Source organism: Leucoraja erinacea, chromosome 22, assembly GCF_028641065.1.
Source record: "Leucoraja erinacea ecotype New England chromosome 22, Leri_hhj_1, whole genome shotgun sequence".
Lineage (NCBI taxonomy): Eukaryota > Metazoa > Chordata > Chondrichthyes > Rajiformes > Rajidae > Leucoraja > Leucoraja erinaceus.
In genome coordinates, this window is record NC_073398.1 from 23,114,128 (window position 1) to 23,136,342 (window position 22,215).

The window sequence follows — 22,215 nt, forward strand, 5'->3', positions numbered from 1 at the left end:
AATACAAATCCCAGGCAGCAATAATTAATACTTAAGCAAAACTATACCATGTTGACAAATCAATAGAAAGCAATGTTAGCCAGACACGGCTTCAAGGCTTTATGGGTATTGAAAAATGTCATTGGTTGCGACACTACAATTGAGCAGAACACAAGAACTAGAGGGGAGACACAAGAGACTGCAGATGCTGTAATATTGAGCAAAGAAACAAGCTGCTAGAAGTACTCATCAGGCCAGGCAGCATCGGCTGGTTGAATGAGTGAGAAAGTACTAAACCATGAAAAACATTAAGCAATAATTTAAACACACCTGGTATTGTGATTCTCTGCAACTATACATTATCTAGAAGCATGCAAGATTTTAAGGAATACTTTGAAATACAGTAAAGGTTCAAATGTAAGAGATGAATAAAAAATGGTTAGCATCTGGGAGATACAGTAGGACTTGGTGGATCGAGTGCAAGTGTTTTGCGAAATGGTTGCCGAATCTACGCTTTCCCTCACCAATGTACAGGTGCCCACATTGGGAACAACAGATGCAGAAGATGGAGTTGCATGTAAAACTGTCTCACTTGGAAGGATCCTAGCTCTCCCATAGCCTACTGTCTCTGCCTTTCTTTTTTCCCCCCCACATCAGTCTGAAGAAGGGACTCGACCCGAAACGTCACCTATGCCATCGCTCCAGCAGTTTCTCCAGCATTTTTGTCTAAATGTGATTTGAAGTAAGATATACTTTTTGCCTGAAGGGGGGACAATGCTTCTTACATATTTTTATGCCACTCAGCAGATTCTGCCTCAATTTCAGCACGTTCATAATGTAAAAAAATTATGGAGTCATATAAAGGTTCCCAGCAAGTCCAATGTTCATTAAATCAAATCAGAAACATTGTCATATTCAAACCTATCTCTGGAAAAAGTCTCAGTCTTAAACAAAACAAATTGCTGGAAAATCCCAGCAGTTTATGCAGCATCTGTAGATGCAAAGGGATAGTTGGCACTTTGGGTCAAGACTTTGCATCAAGACTGGCAAAATGGTAGTTGTTGTGTCAGCTCAAGATTCCACAACGGTACGTCAACAATTCCTTTATCTCCATAAATGCTGCCCAACCGTAGAGTTCCTCTTGCAGCTTGCTTTTTGATCCAGATCCCAGCAACTGTCTCCATATTCAACTTACAAGGACATGTCCACCACAGGGTATTCACAGTACAACTATGATTAGTGGTCCTACTTCAGACAATAGAAATTTGAAGAATAGGATAAGATTTCAGTTATGTACATTGCTGGTCATGTGAAGTGTTCACATTTGTTTCCACTTGCAATGTGAACAACATTAGCACCACAGTAACAGCTTTACTCATTCAAGACATGGATCACGTTTAAAGGCAAATTTGTTTGCCAAGCTCTCATGTCATGCACTAAATGCGGAAGTTCAATTATCACACAACAACTTTAACTCAAATGCAATGTGTTCAACCATTTAATGGCAATTTCCATAGTAACATCAATGAATTAAATCTGCTTACACAAATATACATTTGGTTTAAACACAATGTATATGTTTGCCTTGTATCGAAAGCTACTGAGATCACTGGAAATTTATCCATGGATTTGAAATACTTTTAAAAGAAAAATGAACTAAATATGCACAAAATTTACACCATAGAAACAGACCACTCAGCCCAGCTGATGTGGATGCATTATATGAAAGGAAAAATCAATTGCTTCTGAAGATTAGATATGGGGCTGGATTTTCAATTTAGAGCAGACTGGGGTATTTACATTAGGCTTTCCAATAGAAGTGCCCAGATAGGTAAAGAAAGAGAAGTTACAAAAAACCTGTCCAGAATAATATTTTTAAGAATGGAACATATTTAAGGAAAGTGGTAAGTGAAAACATATGAGCAAGGAATTAACTGAATTGTTTTTCAAATTACCGCATACGGGCAAAATAGCTTGCTTCATTATTCAGAACCAACTAGAATTGAAACACATGTTAAATTAATTATTTAATGTCGTATCAGTAGAAGGAAGAGCAAATGTATAGGCCTCCGTTAAAGAATTTCACAATCTTAATTGAGATTTAATTTACATTTGCACAACCAAGGGCATTTTGCTTGAGAAGGAATCAATATATTTTCACCAACACAACAAATAAATCAACAGATGTATGGATTAAATATTACACTTAACAGTTTAATGACGTAGCTACCCACTGTCACACATGAACAGACTACTATATGTCATCCCAAACCAAAATGCCATCTGTTCATTTCCCTCCACAGATGCCACTTGACGTGCTCCAGCAGTTTGTTTTTTTTTTGCTCAAGATTCTAGCACCCGCAGTTCTTTAGTCCACATCAATTTTGACTGACTTCTTCCCATTTCTAAAAATGCAATTAATGACAAAATTCCTGATTCTATTTCAAATCCTCAATGCGGCAGCGTGTTCAGCAAGTTCAACATCATCACTGCTGCTGGATGCAAGGGATCAACTAGAATCAACATGTTACCACTACTGCTTCTAGAAAATGGGAAACCCACATAATTAGACAATAAGTGCTGGAGTAGGCCATTCGGCCCTTTGAGCCATTCAATATCATGGCTGATCATCCCCAATCAGTACCCCGTTACTGCTTTCTCACCATATCCCCTGACTGCTATTTTTAAGAGCCCTATCTAGCTCTCTCTTGAAAGCATCCAGAGAACCTGGGCATAGAATTCCACAGACTCACCACTCTCTGTGAGAAAAGGTGTTTCCTCATCTCCATTCTAAATGGCTTACTCCTTATTCTTAAACTGTGGCCCCTGGTTCAGGACTCCCCCAACATCGGGAATATGTTTCCTGCCTCTAGCATGTCCAAACCCTTAACAATCTTATATGTTTCAATGAGATCCCCTCTCACCCGTCTAACCTCCAAAGTGTACAAGCCCAGCTGCTCTATTCTCTCAGCCTATGCCAATCCTGCCATCCCAGGAATTAACCTTGCAAACCTACTCCCTTAATAGCAAGAATCCTATATTTGATTCCTCGTGTTATAAAGGCCAACATGCCATTCGCCTTAACTGCCTGCTGCACCTGCATGCTTACTTTCATAGACTGATGAACAAGGACCCCCGGGTCCCGTTGTACTTCCCCTTTTCCAAACTTGACGCCATTTAGATAGTAATCTGCCTTCCTGTTTTTGCTACCAAAGTGGATAACCTCACATGTATCCGCATTAAACTTAATCTGCCATGCATCTGCCCACTCCCCCAACCTGTCCAAGTCACCCTGCATTCTCATAGCATACAGCATGGAAGACAGACCTGATCACTAGATCTTTGTAAGAAGTTCTCGTCGAGGTTCAAACCAAGCCCTGTTGTCGAAAACAATATATAGACAACAAAACAGCCAGGATTGGTAATGTAAGAATTGAAATGTTAAATTTGAAGCATAAAATAAGCATGGTTGTAATAAATCAAGAAATCCATGCAAATATTTTATTTTATGCATGCTTTTCCCAGCTCTCAACCTGAATAATTTACAGTTGACGTTGGAAACAAAGGGGAAATGCCAATAGCAAGCACAAAACGTCACAATATTTATATAGAATCTATTCTTTGAAAGGTGCAGTACAAGTGGTTGCATGTTATTCTCAGCACTTGTTAATCATATGCTATAACCATGCCACAACAGTGCATCAGATAAGTAGACAAAGGACCATTTTCCATAGATCCAGAATCAGATAGGACAGGGCTGCCAACTCACGCTTTGAGCATGAGAATCACGCATTTGAACGAATACTCACGCTCTCACGCCGATCACAAATTTCTCACATTCTGTCGTGAGAAATTCTGTGATCAATGAAAATTTAAAAACTCAGATAAACTGCATGGGCCGAGGGTGTTGGAGAGCCGGGGTTGAGGGAGGGATGGAAGCAGAAGTAGCGGCGGGGACAGATGCGAACGGAAAGCCGGGGCTGGCGAGTGTTTGTGGGGCCTGCGAGTCGCTCGCTGCAGCTCCGGCCATGGAGTCCCCCAACATTAGGAACACGTATCCTGCCTCGAGCGTGTCCAATCCCTTAATAATCTTATATGTTTCAATAAGATCCCCTCTCATCCTAAATTCCAGTGTGTACAAGCTCAGTCACTTCATTCTATCAACATATGACAGTCCCGCCATCACGGGAATTAATCTCGCAAACCTACGATGCAAGTATGTCCTTCCTCAAATTTGGAGACCAAAACTGTACACAATACTCGAGGTGTGGTCTCGCAGGGCCATGTACAACTGCACAAGGACCTCTTTGCTCCTATATTCCATTCCTCTTGTTATGGCCAACATGCCATTACCTTTCTTCACTACCTGCTGTACCAGCATGCTTACTTTCAGTGATTGATGAACAAGGACTGCCAGATCTTGTTGTACTTCCCCGTTTCCCAATTTAACACCATTCAGATGATAATCTGCCTTCCATTTTTTGCTATCAAAGTGGATAACCACACATTTATCCACATTAAACTGCCATGCATCTGCCCACTCACCCAATCTGTCCAAGTCACCCTGCATCCTCATAGCATCCTCCTCACAATTCACACCAAAGATTATAGAGGAACAAGATAGACCACTCCTCGAAAAACGCGTAGTATGACGTGTGTGATTGTCGACGCCATTTTATTGGGCATTTTATTGGGCTGTCATGGCGTCCTCATCTAAATCTTCATCTCACTGATCTGCTATCAACTGTTCTAATCGTAAATCTAAACGACCAGATCTGTTATTCTTTAGGAGGGGTCCTCTTATCCCCACCCACCCCCGCCCCCGATCAGTCTGAAGAAGGGTTTCGGCCCGAAACGTTGCCTATTTCCTTCGCTCCATAGATGCTGCTGCACCCGCTGAGTTTCTCCAGCTTTTTTGTGTAACTGTCATTCGTTAGGTTCCCCAATAAAAAAGAAAAGTAAGAAAATATTATTATTATTTTCTGTCGATATTCTGTCGTGAAAATGTTATTTTCTGTTCTCCCATCAACGGCCATTGGGAAACTAGGCTTGTCGGTACATTAGAAAGTTAGTAGACTTATTTTTAATAGATCTTTACTTACCACAATAATAAAGACAATTTTAACACTTCTGTACGTTTTTGGTTTTGTTCTTGTAAGGGATTGGTCTTTAAAATATGGCCCGCGGGACACATTGGGCCCAGTGACCACCACAAGATTTTTCAAGCTCAGATTCGAGTCCGAGAACTGTTACCCATTATGTCCCTCGAATTGTCGAGACATCACAAGCCCGCCGTGAAGAAGGGTGCAATCAAAGATTATACAACTCTGCTCTATCATCTTTGGGTGCAATGGTGGTTCGAATGCGGTTGCAATCAAAGATACTAGAGGAGTTCTGCTCTATAATCTTTGGTCGCAATGGGACGGCTGCATACACACACACACACAGATTGAAAGAAAAAAGTTGCTAAACAAATTAGAGGAAATCTGAAGAAAGAAACTAGAGAAATATGTCAAGTCAAGTCACTTTTATTTATATAGCAGTGAAAGAATTTTCAAGCGACCACGTTTGGTCTCGCTAGACGCATGCAATCGCATGCTGGTGGGACAGACCCTTAACTTTCCTCTCACACACAGGCACACACATTCATATAAATATATATATGTTAAATTTAATTTTGTGCACAGTGTGTGTTAAAGCAATTGAAGGGAAACTGCACAATACAATGCATGGGAAACTACGCAAAGGTGGCGGCTGGGGAGGAAAGATGGGAGGGAAATGGGGGAACAGGAGGAAAACATTGACAATAAAATTAACTAAAATATGTGATGTGATAGATGCGCTAAATCAAACACTGTTCCCTACAACACTGATGACACCAGACGATAGAGCGGAGTGCACAGCGGGAGGCATAAACAAATGGCGGCCGTGACATTCCATCACGTACTACACGCCAGCCTATTGGATTTCGGAGGAGGGGTCTATCTTGCTCCTCTAGGATCTTTGGTTCACACTGCCACCCAGCTTTGTGTCATCTGCAAATTTGCTAATGCTACTTTTAATCCCTTCATCTAAATCATTAATGTATATTGTAAATAGCTGCTATCCCAGCACCAAGCCTTGCGGTACCCCACTAGTCACTGCCTGCCATTCTGAAAGGGACCTGTTAATCCCAACTCTTTGTTTCCTGTCTGCGAACCAATTTTCTACACATGTCAGTACCCTACCCCCAATACCATATGCTCTAATTTTGCCCAATAATCTCCTATGTTGGACCTTATCAAACGCTTTCCGAAAGTCCAGGTACACTACCACTAGCTCTCCCTTGTCCATTTTCCTAGTTACATCCTCATAAAATTCCAGAAGATTAGTCAAGCATGATTTCCCCTTCATAAATCCATGACTCGGACTGATCCTGTTACTGCTATCCAAATGTCTCGCTATTTCATCTTTTATAATTGACTCCAGCATCTTCCCCACCACTGTTGTCAGGCTAACTAGTGTATAATTCCATTTTCCCTCTCCCGTCTTTCTTACAAAGTGGGATAACATTAGCTACCCTAGCAATCCACAGGAACTGATCCTGAATCTATAGAACATTGGAAAATGAACACCAATGGGCCTCGATTCCTAAAGCCACTTCCTTAAGTACCCTGGGATGCAGACCACCAGGCCCTAGGGATTTATCAGCCTTCGGTCCCACCAGTCTACCCAACACCATTTCCTGCCTAATATGAATTTCCTTCCGTTCCTCCATCACCCTCGGTCCTCTGGCCACTAGTACATCTGGGAGATTGAATCTGTCTTCACTAAGGAAGACACAAACAAACTACCTGTTCAACTCGTCTGCCATTTCCTTGTTCCCCATAATAAATTCACCTGTTTCTGTCTTCAAGGGTCCAACTTTGGTCTTAACTAATTTTTTCCTCTTCACATACCTAAAGAAGCTTTTACTATCCTCCTTTATATTCTTGGCTAGCTTACCTTCGCATCTCATCTTTTCTCCCCCTATTTCCTTTTTAGTTATCTTCTGTTGCTCTTTAAACGTTTCCCATTCCTCTGGCTTCCCGCTCATCTTTGCTATGTTACTTCTTCTCTTTTATTTTTATACTGTCCTTGACTTCCCTTATTAGCCACAGTCGCCCCTTAGAATCTATCTCCATCTACCTTTACCCTATCAAACCCGTTCATTATTTTAAACAATTCTGTCAGATAAAACAGACCTTCTAAATTAAAAAAAATACATGATAAGGTTTTGAAACCAAGAAGTTTTCTTAAATGTAATTTAACTTCTCAATCTCACCTCACTTGTTAGTAATCCGCTATGGGTTATACAAGTTAACAGAACATAAAGCCATTGGCCCCAATTGCCTGTATAAATACTCCACACAAGCTTCCCCCTAATGTTTCATCCAACTCTGAACAACATTTATATTTATCTTTCACCTTAAACGCATTTACCTGGCATTGCTTTAAACCAAGCTCTGAGACAGCAGTTGGCTCAACAGTGCTTGTGCTAACATGTTTTACATTCTTTCCACTTGCTGAATAAACAAATTTCTCTGAATTCATTACTGGACTTAAATGGATACTTTATATTCATTACCTCTAATTTTAAACGTCACTGGTGAAAAAATGTTTTAAATTTGATCCACCAAACTTTCTTACCTTAAAAGACCCATCCTGGGCTATGCCTCAGCCTTTTCCTCTCCCTTCCCAACCCCAGCCTCTGAACAAGAGAGCATTCAGCCTTCTCATTCCTAATGATTATATCCTCTAAACTCAGCATGGAATATTGCTGCATCAGGATGAATTCGCTATATTAAATTGAAACAATATTGAATTTTTTTCGCCCCAATGTTTCTACACATTGGTACCTCCTTCAGCATTTAGAACATTTCTCCAGAAATTAGAATACCTGCATTTTAGAAGCACTAAAACAGGGATCATTATAACATTAGATACCGAGATGTATCTCCGATTGCACCACTTCATTAGTAACTTGATCATGAATAGGTATTAAAATGATTTCATTGCCAAGGGGTTAGAATGTAGTGAGCCCGAGGCAAATGCTGCACCTTGATGGGATTGGGCGAGTAGTGTGACCAGTCGCTACATAGACAGGGACTCTGGGCTGCATCCCAGTTCAGGCCATTGCTGGGGGCAACTATTAGCTGCCCCGTTTGTCAAGAGACCCAGACCATGTGGATCCTACGATTCTTTTGTCACCATTTGGACAGTACGGTAGCGTAGCGGTAGTTGTTGCCTTACAGCGCCAGGGGTCTGGGTTCGACCCAGACAACGGATGCTATCTGTATGGAATTGTATGCTCTCTTTGACCTGCATCGGTTTTCTCCGAGATCTTCGGTTTCTTCCCACACCCCAAAGACGTTCAGGTTTGTGGATTAATTGGCTTGGTATAATTGTAAATTGTACCTAGTGGGTGTAGGATAGTGTTAATGCGCAGGGATTGCTGGTCAGCACGGACTGGGTCGAAGGGCCTGTTTTCGGGCTGTATCTCTAAATTAAACTACTTGTTGGATGCGATGGAAGCTACGACCGTCCCTTCTCCTTGATTGATTCAGTTCTTGTCTGCCTAGAGCTTTAGCTTAAAGGTATCCAGGCCAGTAAGAGCTGTGCAGCCAAAAAGATTCCAGCCCATCCAATAACATACTTGTGAGAGACAGAGAATGCAGATAATCCAAAAAGACCATTCAACATGGAGCAGCTGCTCCCTAGTCTCCACGAATGGCCTACAACATTTGATGTCATAATTCTGAATCCTTCTATTAAATCTGCCCATAACTTTCTCCAAAGATCGCCCCAGATATTCTACAATAATGCTCACAATTGGCTCCTACTCACTAGAATCTCACAGAATCCCTGCAATTCTCCAAGACTTACTTTATTTCACGATCATCCTGTCATCAAAGAATCTCTGCAATTCTCCAAGACTTACTTTATTTTAAGATCATCCCGTCAACGAGAGCTCGAGGCCCATAACCGAGGAAGAACTAAGGGGAGGGACTTGAACTTTATTTCGCCTTCCATCACAGTGAGGAATGTGTAGGATGTTCATGTGGTGGATGTTCATGTTAAAATGAGTTTTTGAGTGATCGGTTGCTTTTAATTGTATGACTGACCTGGCAAATGAAATTCCACGTACGTTGCAGGACATACTTGGTGAATAAAGTGCGATTCTGATTCTGATTTGCATTTGCAAATTGTCTGGTTTCTCCATTCCGCATGCATTTTGGTACTTTACTATTTAGAAATTTAATTTCAAAACTGCGTGACTTCATAATTCACAGCATTAAATTTCAACTGATACATGTCTGCCTACTCGGGAATTCTATCTACATCCTCAAATTAGTTACCACATTTCTGATTTAATATAGAGAATACTAAATATATACAGTATTTGCAGGCACTGAAGATGCACCTGCATCGAAGACACACCCCCATTTTGAGTTGCTAAATTTTGAAAAAAAAGCTGGCGGGACAGATTCAAGGGTTTGGTTTAGTCCAGGGGTCAGCAACCTTTTTTGTCATAAGGGCCAGGACCCATGTTCGTGAGCGGATGGCGGGCCACGTCTATCGCCATAGTTAATAAATGGAGGTATTAATACATATTAACTAAATTAGTAATAATACATAAATTAGTAATAATACATGCTAATAATACATAGTTTTCACGTGTTTTTCCAATTAGTTTTCGGCAGTTTCCAGATCGCCTGTGTGCACTGGGACTGGCCGCAGTTCCCAGATCCCTCGCGTCCCCGGGACCAGCTGTAGCGCCCAGGTCGCCTGCGAGCCCCAGGACTAGCTACAGTTCCCAAGTCGCCTGCGAGCCCCAGGACTAGCTACAGTTCCCAAGTCGCCTGCGAGCCCCGGGTCTAGCCACAGTTCCCAAGTCGCCTGCGAGCCCTGGGACTAGTTGCAATTCCCAGGTCGCCTTCGTGCCCCGGGTCGAGCTGCAGTTCCGCTGTCCGATCCCGGTGGCCGCTCGCAGCCACCCGAGCTACTGAGTGAGTTGCTGGCATGATGGCCAACCCCCTCCTTCTCAACGCTCCTGCACTCCCCGCAACTTTACCCCTGGCGGCCCAGTCGTGCTGACCAAGGCCAGACTCCCCACACGCTCTTCCCCTCCCCCCCCCAGCAATGCTGTCCTTTCATAGCCGCTGTACAGAGGGATAGCCAAGTCTTTCATGGGTATCAATCTAACCTTCAGCCTCAAAGACGCAGGTAGATTTTCGGACCTTATTTCAGGGTAAAAAAAATAGCGTCTTCGTTGCTGGGAAATACGGTAATTATAACTTTCAGACAATTTTGGTTGCAGCAGGGGCTTTGCCAGTTAATCCCCAAAGGCAACACTACACAAAAATAATTCATTTCCGACATGCAAACTGATTAGTCTGAATTAAAATCAGATATTTAGCAGAGTAAAAGCACCTCCAAATATAACCTTTCAAGTTCTCACAAATTTTTTTTGAGACAACCACAAAACAGTAACCTAGTGCAGGAGATACAAATCCTGAACTATATTTATCACTGGAAGATTTGCTCTTTGCCATGCCAGGACCAATGCAGGATTGTTTTCTCTGGAGCATTAGAGACAGAGGCTCGACCTGATAAAAGTGTATAGGGCCTATTCCTGTGTTGTATTGTTCTATGTTCTAGATAAAATTATAAGAGGTAGAAATGGGGGAGCCAGTCAGAAACTTTGTCCCGGGGAGAAAATGTAAATACTCTAGGGCATAGATTTAAGATGAGAGGGGAAAAGTTCTAAAGGAGATTTGCAAGGTAAGTTGGTTTTTTTTATAAAGCACACACAGGATGCTAGGTGCTGGGAACGTGCTGCAAGGGAAGGGGTGGTAGTGGAATTAGATATAATAGCAACACAAGGCATTTAGACTGACATATGAACAGGGAATAGAAGGATGCAGATCACATGCAGGTAATGGGATTAGTTTAGATTGGCACTGCATTTGGCACAGACATATTAGGCTGAAGGGCCCATTCCTGTGGGCACTATTCTTTGTTCAGAATCTTACTCAAAACTTTGAACATTACAAGCACATCCTTTCATTCGTCATTCACAATCAACCTGCAGTTTGATTGCATCATGCACTAAAATTACGCCAACAAACAGCTGTTGAATTAGCTGATAGTTAACGTAGAGAAGTATTGTTTACAGCACCATATGGCCCCAATACGATATCTGATAATTACAAAATGCACACCCTAACCATCTTAGATTTTTTGAATGAACCTAGACAAACAATTTGATAGCATTATCATAAGAAATTCATTTTAACCACAATTTCTCTTCTTCCAATAGAAGTAGAGTTTATTTAATCAAAAAACTATGCGACATAAAAAATTAATTATTATTGACAGAAAATCCCATTTGCAGGCATTGAGCAGAGGAATGTTGGGGCAGAGGAGGAAGGGGAGAAAAAGAGGTAGTGGCCCACAGCATCACCATCATGGGGTTCAAATTCCCATCTTATGGGATATTTAAATTCAGTTAACCATTCTGAAATAAAACCAGTATCTGTAATGGCAACCATGAAAGTATTGGAAACAAGAAAAGCATTTTTAGGTTTATGGCCTTTCATTAGTTCCGTTGCTCATTCTAAAATGACGTAACAGGTATTTCCAGCATTTTGTTTATGTTCAATAACATCCTTAGGGAAATAAATGTGCATATCACCACTGTAGATTATCAACTATTCCAGTTATATAGTAATTGGCTTAGCTCTTAACTGCCCTCTCTCTGTCAAAAAGTTTACATAAAATGTTTTAGATTATGGGAATCCAAAAATCATTATTTGAAACTGCTAAACTCTTCTTCTGCACAAAAGACTGTAACATACCTAGTCAAAGTACAAGGTGCGCTTCCAAAATTAGGCCAAACTGCAATGGACCCCAAAGACAAGTAAAAGGTGAAGAAAATTAAAATAGGCCATTGGAATCTCAGGTTAATGCTTGGAGTGTGAATAAAGGCTTTCCATGTATGAAAATCCCAAATGCATGTGTTTCCCAATACAGAGACATATACTCTGCAAGCATGGTAGAGTCTATACCATATTTAAAGACATGTATACTAAATTGTACCATTTCACCTGGGAAAGAGCCCGAATCCTAAATGGTGAGAGGTGAAAGGATGATCATTGCAACTTCCTTTGTCATTAACATAATTTACTTGACACCATAATCGCTACAATTAAAAATTTATTTTGATTTTAGTTTTACTCCTGTTGGCTATCTTTTCCCAGATTTTGTGTTCTCTCCAAACCTTTAGGCTTTAGCTTTAACTTTATCTAGTTGCAATAAACATTAATGATTAAAGTCGATCAGTTTCACTTCTCTTAGATGCTGCTTGACATGCTGACAAATTACAGTATTTGTTTTATAATTTATAACAGATTCGCAAAATCCAGTGTCTTAAGGACAAAAAGTAATGTGAACATGCTAGCACCAATTTAAATATCACACACAGGTGGCACACTTAATCCAATCAACACAGGAAAGCTGCCCTCACCAATATTTAGGGATGTGGCAAATAGCGAGGGCAACATAAGAACATGCAGCCTAAATTCTTAGAAGTCATATTCACAAATAATACATTTCAGCTGGCACCTGACTTGTTGCATCACTATCCCGAGGCACATTATGTCCCATAAACATGATCAACTCACAGAGTGGGAACACAAAATTATGAGTGGAAAATTCTCTTCTTTTACTCTGGAATCACAAGCTTGCTGCAGCTGACAAGTGAACAAACCAGGAGACTATCCCAATATCCTTATTAATCTACCTATTGTAGATGCCTCTATCCATACTGTATGTTGGAAAGAAAGCAAAGTTCTCGTGGAAATAAAGACCAGTTTTCTCATTCAAAGCAAACGCAAAGATCAAAACCAGGCATCAATGAAGCTCTTGAGCCATTAGCTATAAATTCCATTATCAACTTCATCCCTAGCAATCCCTTAACCTACCATTTCCATCAAACTAAGGGACCAATCATTCATATCACCAATTTGGATGAGAATGTGCAAGGCTTGAATAGTGGATGATATTGCAGATAGCGACGATGGTCATCAAATATTACAGTAGGATCTTAATCAGCTGGGAAGGTTCATTGAGGAATGGTTACTGGAGTTTAATGCAAATATGTGCAAGGTGTTTCATTTTGGAAAGCCAAGCCAAGGCAGGACCTTCACATTGAATGACAGCGCCCTAGAAAATGACGTACAGCAGAATGAGATAGATAACGTGGTCAAGATCACTTTTGGTACATTGGGCTTCATTATTCAGGGTATTGAGTATAGAAGTTTGGAATTCATGTTACAGTTGTTTACATTATACTTGTACAATACATTGTTGAGGCTGCATTTGGAGTATTGTGTTCAGTTTATGTCACCCTGCTATAGGAAGGATGTTGTTAAGCTGGAAAGAGTGCAAAGAAGATTTATGAGGATGGTACCAGGTCTTGAGGGCCAGAGGTAAAGAGATATTCCTTGGAATGCAGGAGGCTGATGGATGATCTTATAGAAGTGTATAACAACATGAGATAAATATATAGGTTGAATGCACAATGTCCGTTACCCATTGTAGGGGAAATCAAGAACCAGAGGACATAGTTAAATGCGAGAGGTGAAAATTTTTATAGGAATTGGAGGGGCTGCTTTTTCACACACAAGGGGGTGGGTATATGGAACAAGCTGCCAGAGGAGTTAGTTGTGGCATGTACCAATACAACATTTAAAAGTAATTTGGACAGGTACATGGGTAGGAAAGGTTTTAATGAATATGGGCCAAAGACTGGCAGGTAGGACCAGTGAGGATGAGACATTGTGGATGGTATGGGCAAGTTGAGCCGAAGGGCCTGTTTGCGTGGTGTCTGGCTCCATGCATCTAGAAGGTTCTGAAAATATATGCCCCAGAACTAGCTATATCTTCAGCAACATTGCCAACAACCTGAGAAAGTAAAAAAAATGTTCATACCATGCGTCATGTACGTATAACCCCAATAAGTCTCTTTACCATCCAATCAGCTTACATTTAATTAGCAGCAAATTAATGGAGAGGAGTAACCTGTGTGAACTTATTGAACAATGTTTATTGAGTTTGACCAGAGCCAGAACTCATCACAACTTTGAAACAAAAATAATAAAAGGAGCAGAAATTCTATAAGTAACAGGCACCTATTGATACCAAGGTAGATGTGCAATCAACCTTGAGAAAAACAAAACCAAATGGAATCTGTGATAATGCTGGATAACAATTATTTCAACCTCAAGACCTTACTACTGGACAGTTTCATATTCCAAACTAATTGTAATAGTACAGTAAAAGGAACAAAATTTGCCCCTCAAGTTAATTCTTTAAATCAACCTTTTCATGGCTGATCTTCAGTGTTAACATCATTTTTTTCCTGTGCTATTCCCATGCGCCAATTCCTTTAGGGTTCTAAATCTCAGTGGTCCTCTTAACTGTCCACATGTTAGCTTGTTGTTATATATACCAGGACATTCCCTAATCTTTCACTAACTAAAATCAGAAGTTTTTTTTCCCCAGGAGTAAACAACTTCATTTCCTCCAGCTGTTTAAACAATGAACAAGCCTTTGCAAGATTAGAAATGTAAATATTTGTGACAAATGCATAATTTGGTAGATAAATGGCAGACATCATCGGCCGAAGTTCTTGTGCTGTATGTTTTATAACGCATCCCATGCTGCATGACCTAGATAACATACAGGGACAAGCAATAAGTAGCAAATCATATTTGTGCTACCCATGGCCATTTACAAAAGGAAAACATCTATCAACTACCAACATTATTTTAACACTCCCATCAATATCCTGGAGAGCTTACCAAACACAGGAATGCTCACTACTGATCAGAAGTTTAACACAATGAGCCACATCAATATGACAGTCGCATGATCAAGCCATAGGCTAGACACATTGGTAGGACTCTACCATCTCCCCAAATATACCTACAATCTGTAAAACAAAAATCAAGAGTGCAAGGGAATACCCTTCACGTGCCTGGAGTTCCCACACCCTCAAGTAATTCAGGATTACCTAGGACACAGAAGCCCATTTAATTGCCACCTTACAACACCCTGACACCCAATTCCACTGGCACAGCACAGTAATTGTACTGTGTACGACCTACAAGAGCAAACCCCATAATCTTAATTGCCTACTTCCCGTGGAATAAAGGCGAGACCTTAACACAGAAGGTGGTATAGATTAGATTGAACTGAACTGACCCTATATACTGAATGATCAGTCAACAGTTTTGTCACAAATACCCAAATCATTTTAAGTATACAAATATTTATGCAGTACAACAAAAGATACGTTTGATATCATTCTACTTTAGAACATTTTATTGCGAGTTCTGTATTCTAATAACAAGATGGCAAAGAGTGGTAATCACTACTTGATAGCTGATGTGACGTTTTGAGGTCCTTCTGCAGATCTCGAGGACCCACCTGGCGCCAAAAATTCTTCTGGGAGCAGTTGCTCATTTCCGATGTCAACAATAAGCAAAAACACAGGACAGTGAAAACATCTCAAAGCTTTATAACTACTACACTTGCAATACTGTACCTTTCTGGAGCAATTTGACGTCGCCGTTTTCTTTCTTGGCCCTGTGTTTCTTGTCCTTCTCTTTGCTGCTGCTGCTGTTGTACTTTTCTTTGGAAGGTTTACTGGATTTCGAGTGGAGGTAGAGCGAGGAGGTTACGGAACTGTAGAGAGTAGGAAGAGAGCTCGGAACGGGAGTTGCCACCGTATATTTCGAGCTCACGCCAAGTTCCGGGCAGCGTTTGTTTGTGTGAGCACTGCCCTTCTCCCGATCTCTGTCCCTGTCTTTCCCATCACTACCCTTCCCCACCAGCAACAAACTCGTCGGCGGATGGGCGCCACGCACTTCTATTGAGGGCTTCGGGTAACCTTCGGGCAATGGTTGCATCTTCCTCTTCTTCGCTGCAGCTTTATGGTGCTCCGATGAGGCATTCGTGGCCGGATTCACCTTGAGAAACTCTGAGTTGGGAGTTGACGGTAGATTAGACCGCTCACCATTATCATTTTTGTCAACCACAACGCGAATGTAACTAAACTGCGCCATCTTGAACCTTGGTCGAGATTGTCCTGCCTTGTGGTGGAGTCATCGCAGCCCGAGCGGCCGCGCCCGCTGACTGGCCGGCCGGCGCGTCAATCACACACCGGACCGCTTCCGTTGGGCTTGGGAGCGGAAACGTTATGTCAGTGGGTGGGCGGGACGTCCGGTCACGTCTGTGGACGGGAAGTGAGCTCGGGCTCGGGCTCGCTCTGGCATCGCGGCGGACGAGAAGTTGCTGTTCTGGGACGGAAACAACACGTTTAAAACGTTCATTTTAGTGACGTTTAACTCTTGTGAATCCCACGTAACTTGCCTTTTTACGGCAGAGATAGATTGTTGATTAGTACGGTTGTCGAAGGTTATGGGGAGAAGGGGTTAGGAGGAAGAGCAGCCATGACTAAATGGCGGAGGAGACGAGGGGCCGAATGGCCTAATTCTGCCCCTATCACATGAACTTTTGAAAGCCAGGACTCTCAGAGTGATTCAACGTTTGAAGTCATGTTCAGCAAGGCAGGTGACGTGTGAAGGCTCAGTTTAGTTTATTGTCACGTGTATCGGTATCGGTACAGGTACAGTGAAAAGCTTTTTGTTGCATGCTAACATGTGCGCTGAATGACAATACATGATTACAATCAATCCATTTACAGTGTATAGATACATGATAAGGGCACCGGCTGTCCATGTTCCGGTGTCCGAATCCTCCCCCAGTGTCAGAGACCCCCCACCCCGGTCTGTGTCCAGGTTGGTGTATGAGCCCCACCCAATATCAGTGCCAGACCATGGCAGTTCCAGCTCTTGCTGCCGGCACACAGAAAATGTACAACCAGTCTCTCCAAGATTATTATTTTGATGTTGCATCTTGTTGATAGGCAACTCAAACACCCAGGAAGGAGATTAGAGTAGTGCATGTTGCCCGGGTTCACTACGGCAACTGACCACCTCCATCCAAGGGGTCGATACGAAGCACTGCCTCAAAATAGGTAGCCAATAATCTAATTTCTATCTAATCACTATCGAATTGCCTCGTAAAATCAAGGGAAAAGGTATAGGAGCCTGAAAACCATGAACACCAGGCTTAAGAACTGCTTATTTCCAACAATCATGGACTCCGGTTGCACGAAGGACCATGGGCTGTTTTTGTACTAGTATTGGGGTTATTGATCTATTGACATTTTATTTATATATTCGTGTATTGTGTTACAGGCTTGTAATGCTGCAAGCAAGATTTGTATTGTTCTGTTAGTACAAATGACAATTAAATACACGATGTATTTTTCCCATCTTCTTGGATGTTCTAACCCATGAGTTCTTTGTTATGAACAACCGTCATGTTTGTGGCCAGGAAATTGCCAAAAGATTTCAGTAATTGGGGAGTGATCGTATTTCAAAGATTAAGGAACTTTTTTCTTTGACAAATGTTGAGAAGGACTTCGTGGCCAGGATTTGATTTGCATGTAAACATAGAAAGTGGTTTAGTTTAGAGTAAAACCTTGTCTTAAATTAAAAAAAACACAAATACTAAAGTCGTGAGTTGACTGTGACAGATGAGAAAAGTAAAAGGTACAACAGCAGTAATGTAAGGCAATGCAGGGATAGTGTTCACCAAAGTAGAACTAAGGCATTGTTAAAGAAAGGGAAACTTGAGCAGGCTAAAAAGATGGATAAAATAATAGCCTGCAAGAACTTCTGTAACATAGAAGAGTTCAGCTCACAATGTCCATGCCAAACATCCAGCCAAATTAACGCAATCATCTTTCCTGCATGTATTTTTAAAGCTATGCCATTCTGTTTTCCAGGCCCCCACTACCTCATCTTTATTATGGATCTTCACTCACTCCACACCTCCATCCCCCATCAGGAAGGTCTTAAAGATCTGTTTCTTCCTTGACAGCACAACCAGCCAATTCCCGTCTACTAACACTCCTCTGCCAAACAGAGCTAGTTTTTACCCTTAACAACTTCTCCTTCGACTGCTCCCACTTTGTCCAAATCCAAGCTCCAGCTATGCCTGCCTCTTTGTAGGGTACGCCGAACAATCAGTGTTCCAGGCTTACACTGGCCCTATCCCCAAACTCTACCTCCTCTACATTGACGACTGCATTGGTGCTACCTCCTGCACCCATGCAGAACTCAGACTTCATTAACTTTACTTTTAATTTACATCCTGCAAACAAATTCACTTGGACCATCTCTGACATCTCCCCATAGTTTCTTGATATCACCGTCTCCATCACAGGAGACAAACTATCAACTGACATCTATTATAAACCCACCGACTCCCATTGCTATCTAGACGACATTTCTTCCCACTCCGTTTGCTGTAAAGACTATCCCTGACTCCCAATTCCTCCATCTACACCACATCTGCACTAAAGATGGTGTTCCGTACCAGGTCATCGGCGATGTCCTCATTCCTTTCGGAACGATACTTCCCCTCTTCCATTATAGATGAGGCCCTCACTGGGGTCTCCTGGATATCCCGCAGCTCCACTCTTGCTCCCCCTCTCCTTATCTGCATTTACTATGGAGAAGGGCATGAAAGCTAATGAGTTCAGGGAACAGAACAGTGATAGCCCAAAGCATATTAAAATTACAGAGGAGGTAGAGGAGTTGGCAATCTTCAAAGGGATAAATCCCTAATGCTTGTCTTACTATCCTAGAACATTGTGGGAAGCAAGGAAATAGATTATTGAGGCCCTGTGAGTGGGTCATGGATAGGAAAGCTTGAGAGGATTATGGTCTTTGGGCGAGTCTGGAATTTGGATGAAGGAAAGAAATATGTGCCCTTTTAGTTAGGTCTGAATAAAGATCCATACAAGTAACTGAAAATAAAATGATACCTTAACCGTATTAAACATTCTTAAGGCTTTCACTTAATTATCAGATTTATTTATTCGACTACAAATGTTTGGGACTGAACTAAAGATCTTTTTTTGAAATTAGAGTTGTGGCTACAATTCCATGAGATAGTCATCATGCATTTGTTAAAGGGCAATTATGTTTTAACAAATTTTCTTTTTTGAGTACCTGACAAGAGTACAGTACTTAAATTCCAAAATACATTCAAAAAAGTACTTGGAAATCTATTTAACAAGCAATGTCCTTGGATTGGGGGTAGACAAAAATGCTGGAACATCTATGGAGCGAAGGAAATAGGCAATGTTTCGGATCGAAACCCTTCTTCAGACTGATGTGAGGATGGTGGGGGGGGGGGGGGGAAGAAGGAAGAAGTGGAGCCAGAGGGCTGAGGGAGAGCTGAGAAGGGGAGGAGAAAGTAAGGACTACCTGAAATTAGGGAAGTCAATGTCATGTGGTGCAAACTGCCCAAGCAAAATGAGGTGCTGCTCCTCCAATTTACGGTGGTCCTCACTCTGGCTATGGAGGCTGCCCAGGACAGAAAGGTTGGATTCGGAATGGGAGGGGGAGTTGAAGTGCTGAGCCATCGGGAGATCAGGTTGGTTATTGCGAACTGAGCGGAGGTGTTTGGCGAAGCGATCGCCAAGCCTGCGCTTGGTCTCACTGATGTAGAGCAACTAACATCTAGAGCAGCGTATGCAATAGATAAGGTTGGAGGAGGTGCAGGTGAACCTCTGCCGCACCTGGAAAGACTGCTTGGGTCCTTGAATGGAGTCAAGGGGGGCAGGAGGGGCAGGTAAAGCGACAAGTGTAGCATTTCTTGCAGTTGCAAGAGAAAGTGCCCGGAGAAGGGGTGGTTCGGGTGGGAAGGGACAAATTGACCACGGAGTTACGGAGGGAGTGGTCTCTGCGGAAAGCAGACAGGAAAGAAGATGGGAATATGTGGCAAATGGTGGGATCACATTGGAAGTGGTGAAAATGTCGGAGGATTGTTTGTTGTGACGATTGGTAGGTTGGAAGGGGAGGACAAGGGGGACTCTGCCCTTGTTACGAGTGGGGGGGGGGAGTGAGAGCAGAGACACGGGGTATAGAAGAGAGCCTCATCTATGCTAGGAGAGGGGAACTCCCTTTCCCTGAAGAATGAGGACATCTCCGATGCCCTGGTGTGGAACACCTCATCCTAGGTGCCAATGGGGCGTAGACGGAGGAATTGCAAGACGGGGGTGGAGTCCTTACAGGAAGCAGGGTGGGAAGAAGTGTAGACGGACAATGTTCAGAATACATAACAGTTAACAGATGAAAAAAGTTTTTAAAATATGGAGGATACATGGAACTGCATATGCTGAAAAAAGAAAGATTTCAAATTGGCATGCCAGGCTTATGGAAATCCTTAAAGATCAGTGCTCGGGATTTATATTTATGGTCCTATGGCATATGTGAAGGGACTGTGTAACAGATTCAAGTTTGCTGATTGTGATGTTTGCTGGGAGAACAAATTGAGAAGGACATGGTGTTTAAAGGATATAGACAGGTCAAGCGGACAAAGGAATGGTCGATAGGAGTATAATGAAGGGAAGCATGAGGCTACCCTCCTTTTGTAGGAAGACGAGCCTATTTTGTTTTACACTGACTTGTTCAGAGATCTGTGTCATCCAAGAAAGTAATTAATTAGGAAGGCAAATAAAGCATTGCTTTTTCAGGCAAGGTTAATGCAGTACAATAATAAGAAATAACTTAACCAATCTGCTTGTGGAGGGGGAAGAAGAAGGAGAACAAATCGCTAGAGTTTTAGGTCAAAACACTGCGTCAGGATATTCCTTCCCCCACTGGTTCAACCTGCTGAGTTCTTCCATCAGATTTATTTTTGCTCCAGATTCTAACATTTGCATTTGTGTATAAAGAATAAGGAAACCTTGCCATAACCACGCAAATCATTCTAAGGGAACCGTGTACAGTTTAGGTTTCATATAGGGAAAGATTTTCTTGGCTTGGAGCAAAGTTCGCCGTTTAATTCCTACACAGATGGGGTCTTATGATCAAAGAGTAGGAATTAATTTTCTGGAGTTTGAGATTATTTTATTAACATATTCTGAGGAGAAACCCATATTTGAAGAGCTTTGATGTTGCTTTAAACTATGTAATTATCTTTAAAACATTCGTAAAATGTGTTTATGTAATGTAAAACCAGTCAACATTTTTCTTTGAGACTCAATCTGAAAAAGCTTAATAGTTATGTAATAAGTACTAGAAGTTCTTTTACTTAAATTGTTAGTGTATTTTAATCAAGAACACAGTAAAACAATTTATTTCAAGATCTTTACTGACATGTCAATATATTGTAAAATACAGGTTTGTGTGGCTGATAGTCGTCTAATTCCAGATGCACAAAAATCAAATGCTCATGTTAACAGGATTGCATACTGTTCGAAGGCACTTACGAAATTAAAGGCCAAATGAACAGATGAAAATGGGATTGGTTATTAACAGCATATAATATAAAAATATCCTTTTGCCTACAATTTACAAATGTATTATTACAATTTCAACCCCTGTTAAACTGCAATGTCCTGCTCATTTCCAGTAGTTAAGAACACCCGAAAGAATATGTTTCTTTATCAGGGCAAATAATTTACAAAAAATGGTACACAAAGATTTAGATCATGCACTGATTTCTTACATCTTCTGTTAAGAATATTTAATACCTGCAACAGTCATTTATATACCTACCCTGCCCTGTACACAAAGGAGTAATGCACATAAGTGTCTGTAAATTAGCAAAGAATAACTGTCCACAGACTCCTTATATATACTTATTGTACTATTAATATACAATCCTACAAGCAGTGTAACCAATTCCCCCCAAAATTAAGGCCTGTAATACTTTTTTTTGAAAAAAGTTAATACTTAAGTGTGAAATAAGGCAGGTCAAAATGGTCCCAGCAGAGATATTTAGCACCGGAATCCACCCCCGGGAAAGGTTTTAGCAAGTTACAATAAATGTGAAATGTGTACCATTCTGTAACTGAGAAGACACCCAAGTTTCTCTTGCTTTTTGTTAGTTTAAAAAAAATGTTTTTAATGAACGTAATTTTATCGATGTTTCAGTCCTTTAGTGGCACTTGAAGGGAAGTATTACAGTCTATCAAAACATGTCCATCATGTCCACTCAGAAGGAGGATCTCTTGGCCCTTTTGGTTTTGTATATCGATTATTGAACCCTGCAAATTAAAAAAAA

General features: G+C 41.4%; 2 protein-coding genes across 7 annotated transcripts in view; both read right to left on the reverse strand.

Annotated features, from left to right (window-relative positions):
• LOC129707799 (lysine-specific demethylase RSBN1L-like) overlaps positions 1-16,322 on the reverse strand; it is a 44,360-nt gene extending 28,038 nt beyond the window's left edge. Inside the window, exon 1 of the mRNA XM_055653131.1 lies at positions 15,611-16,322. Coding sequence (XP_055509106.1) covers positions 15,611-16,130 — 520 coding nt within the window. The 5' untranslated portion in view covers positions 16,131-16,322. The remainder of the gene's footprint in view (positions 1-15,610) is intronic.
• A 4,923-nt stretch (positions 16,323-21,245) lies between these two features.
• LOC129707800 (tyrosine-protein phosphatase non-receptor type 12-like) overlaps positions 21,246-22,215 on the reverse strand; it is a 93,631-nt gene continuing 92,661 nt past the window's right edge. For 5 of the 6 annotated variants that reach the window (XM_055653137.1, XM_055653133.1, XM_055653136.1 and 2 more), the window contains one exon: positions 21,246-22,198. In XM_055653137.1, coding sequence (XP_055509112.1) covers positions 22,082-22,198 — 117 coding nt within the window. In that variant the 3' untranslated portion in view covers positions 21,246-22,081. The remainder of the gene's footprint in view (positions 22,199-22,215) is intronic. The other variant, XM_055653138.1, reaches the window with a different exon arrangement.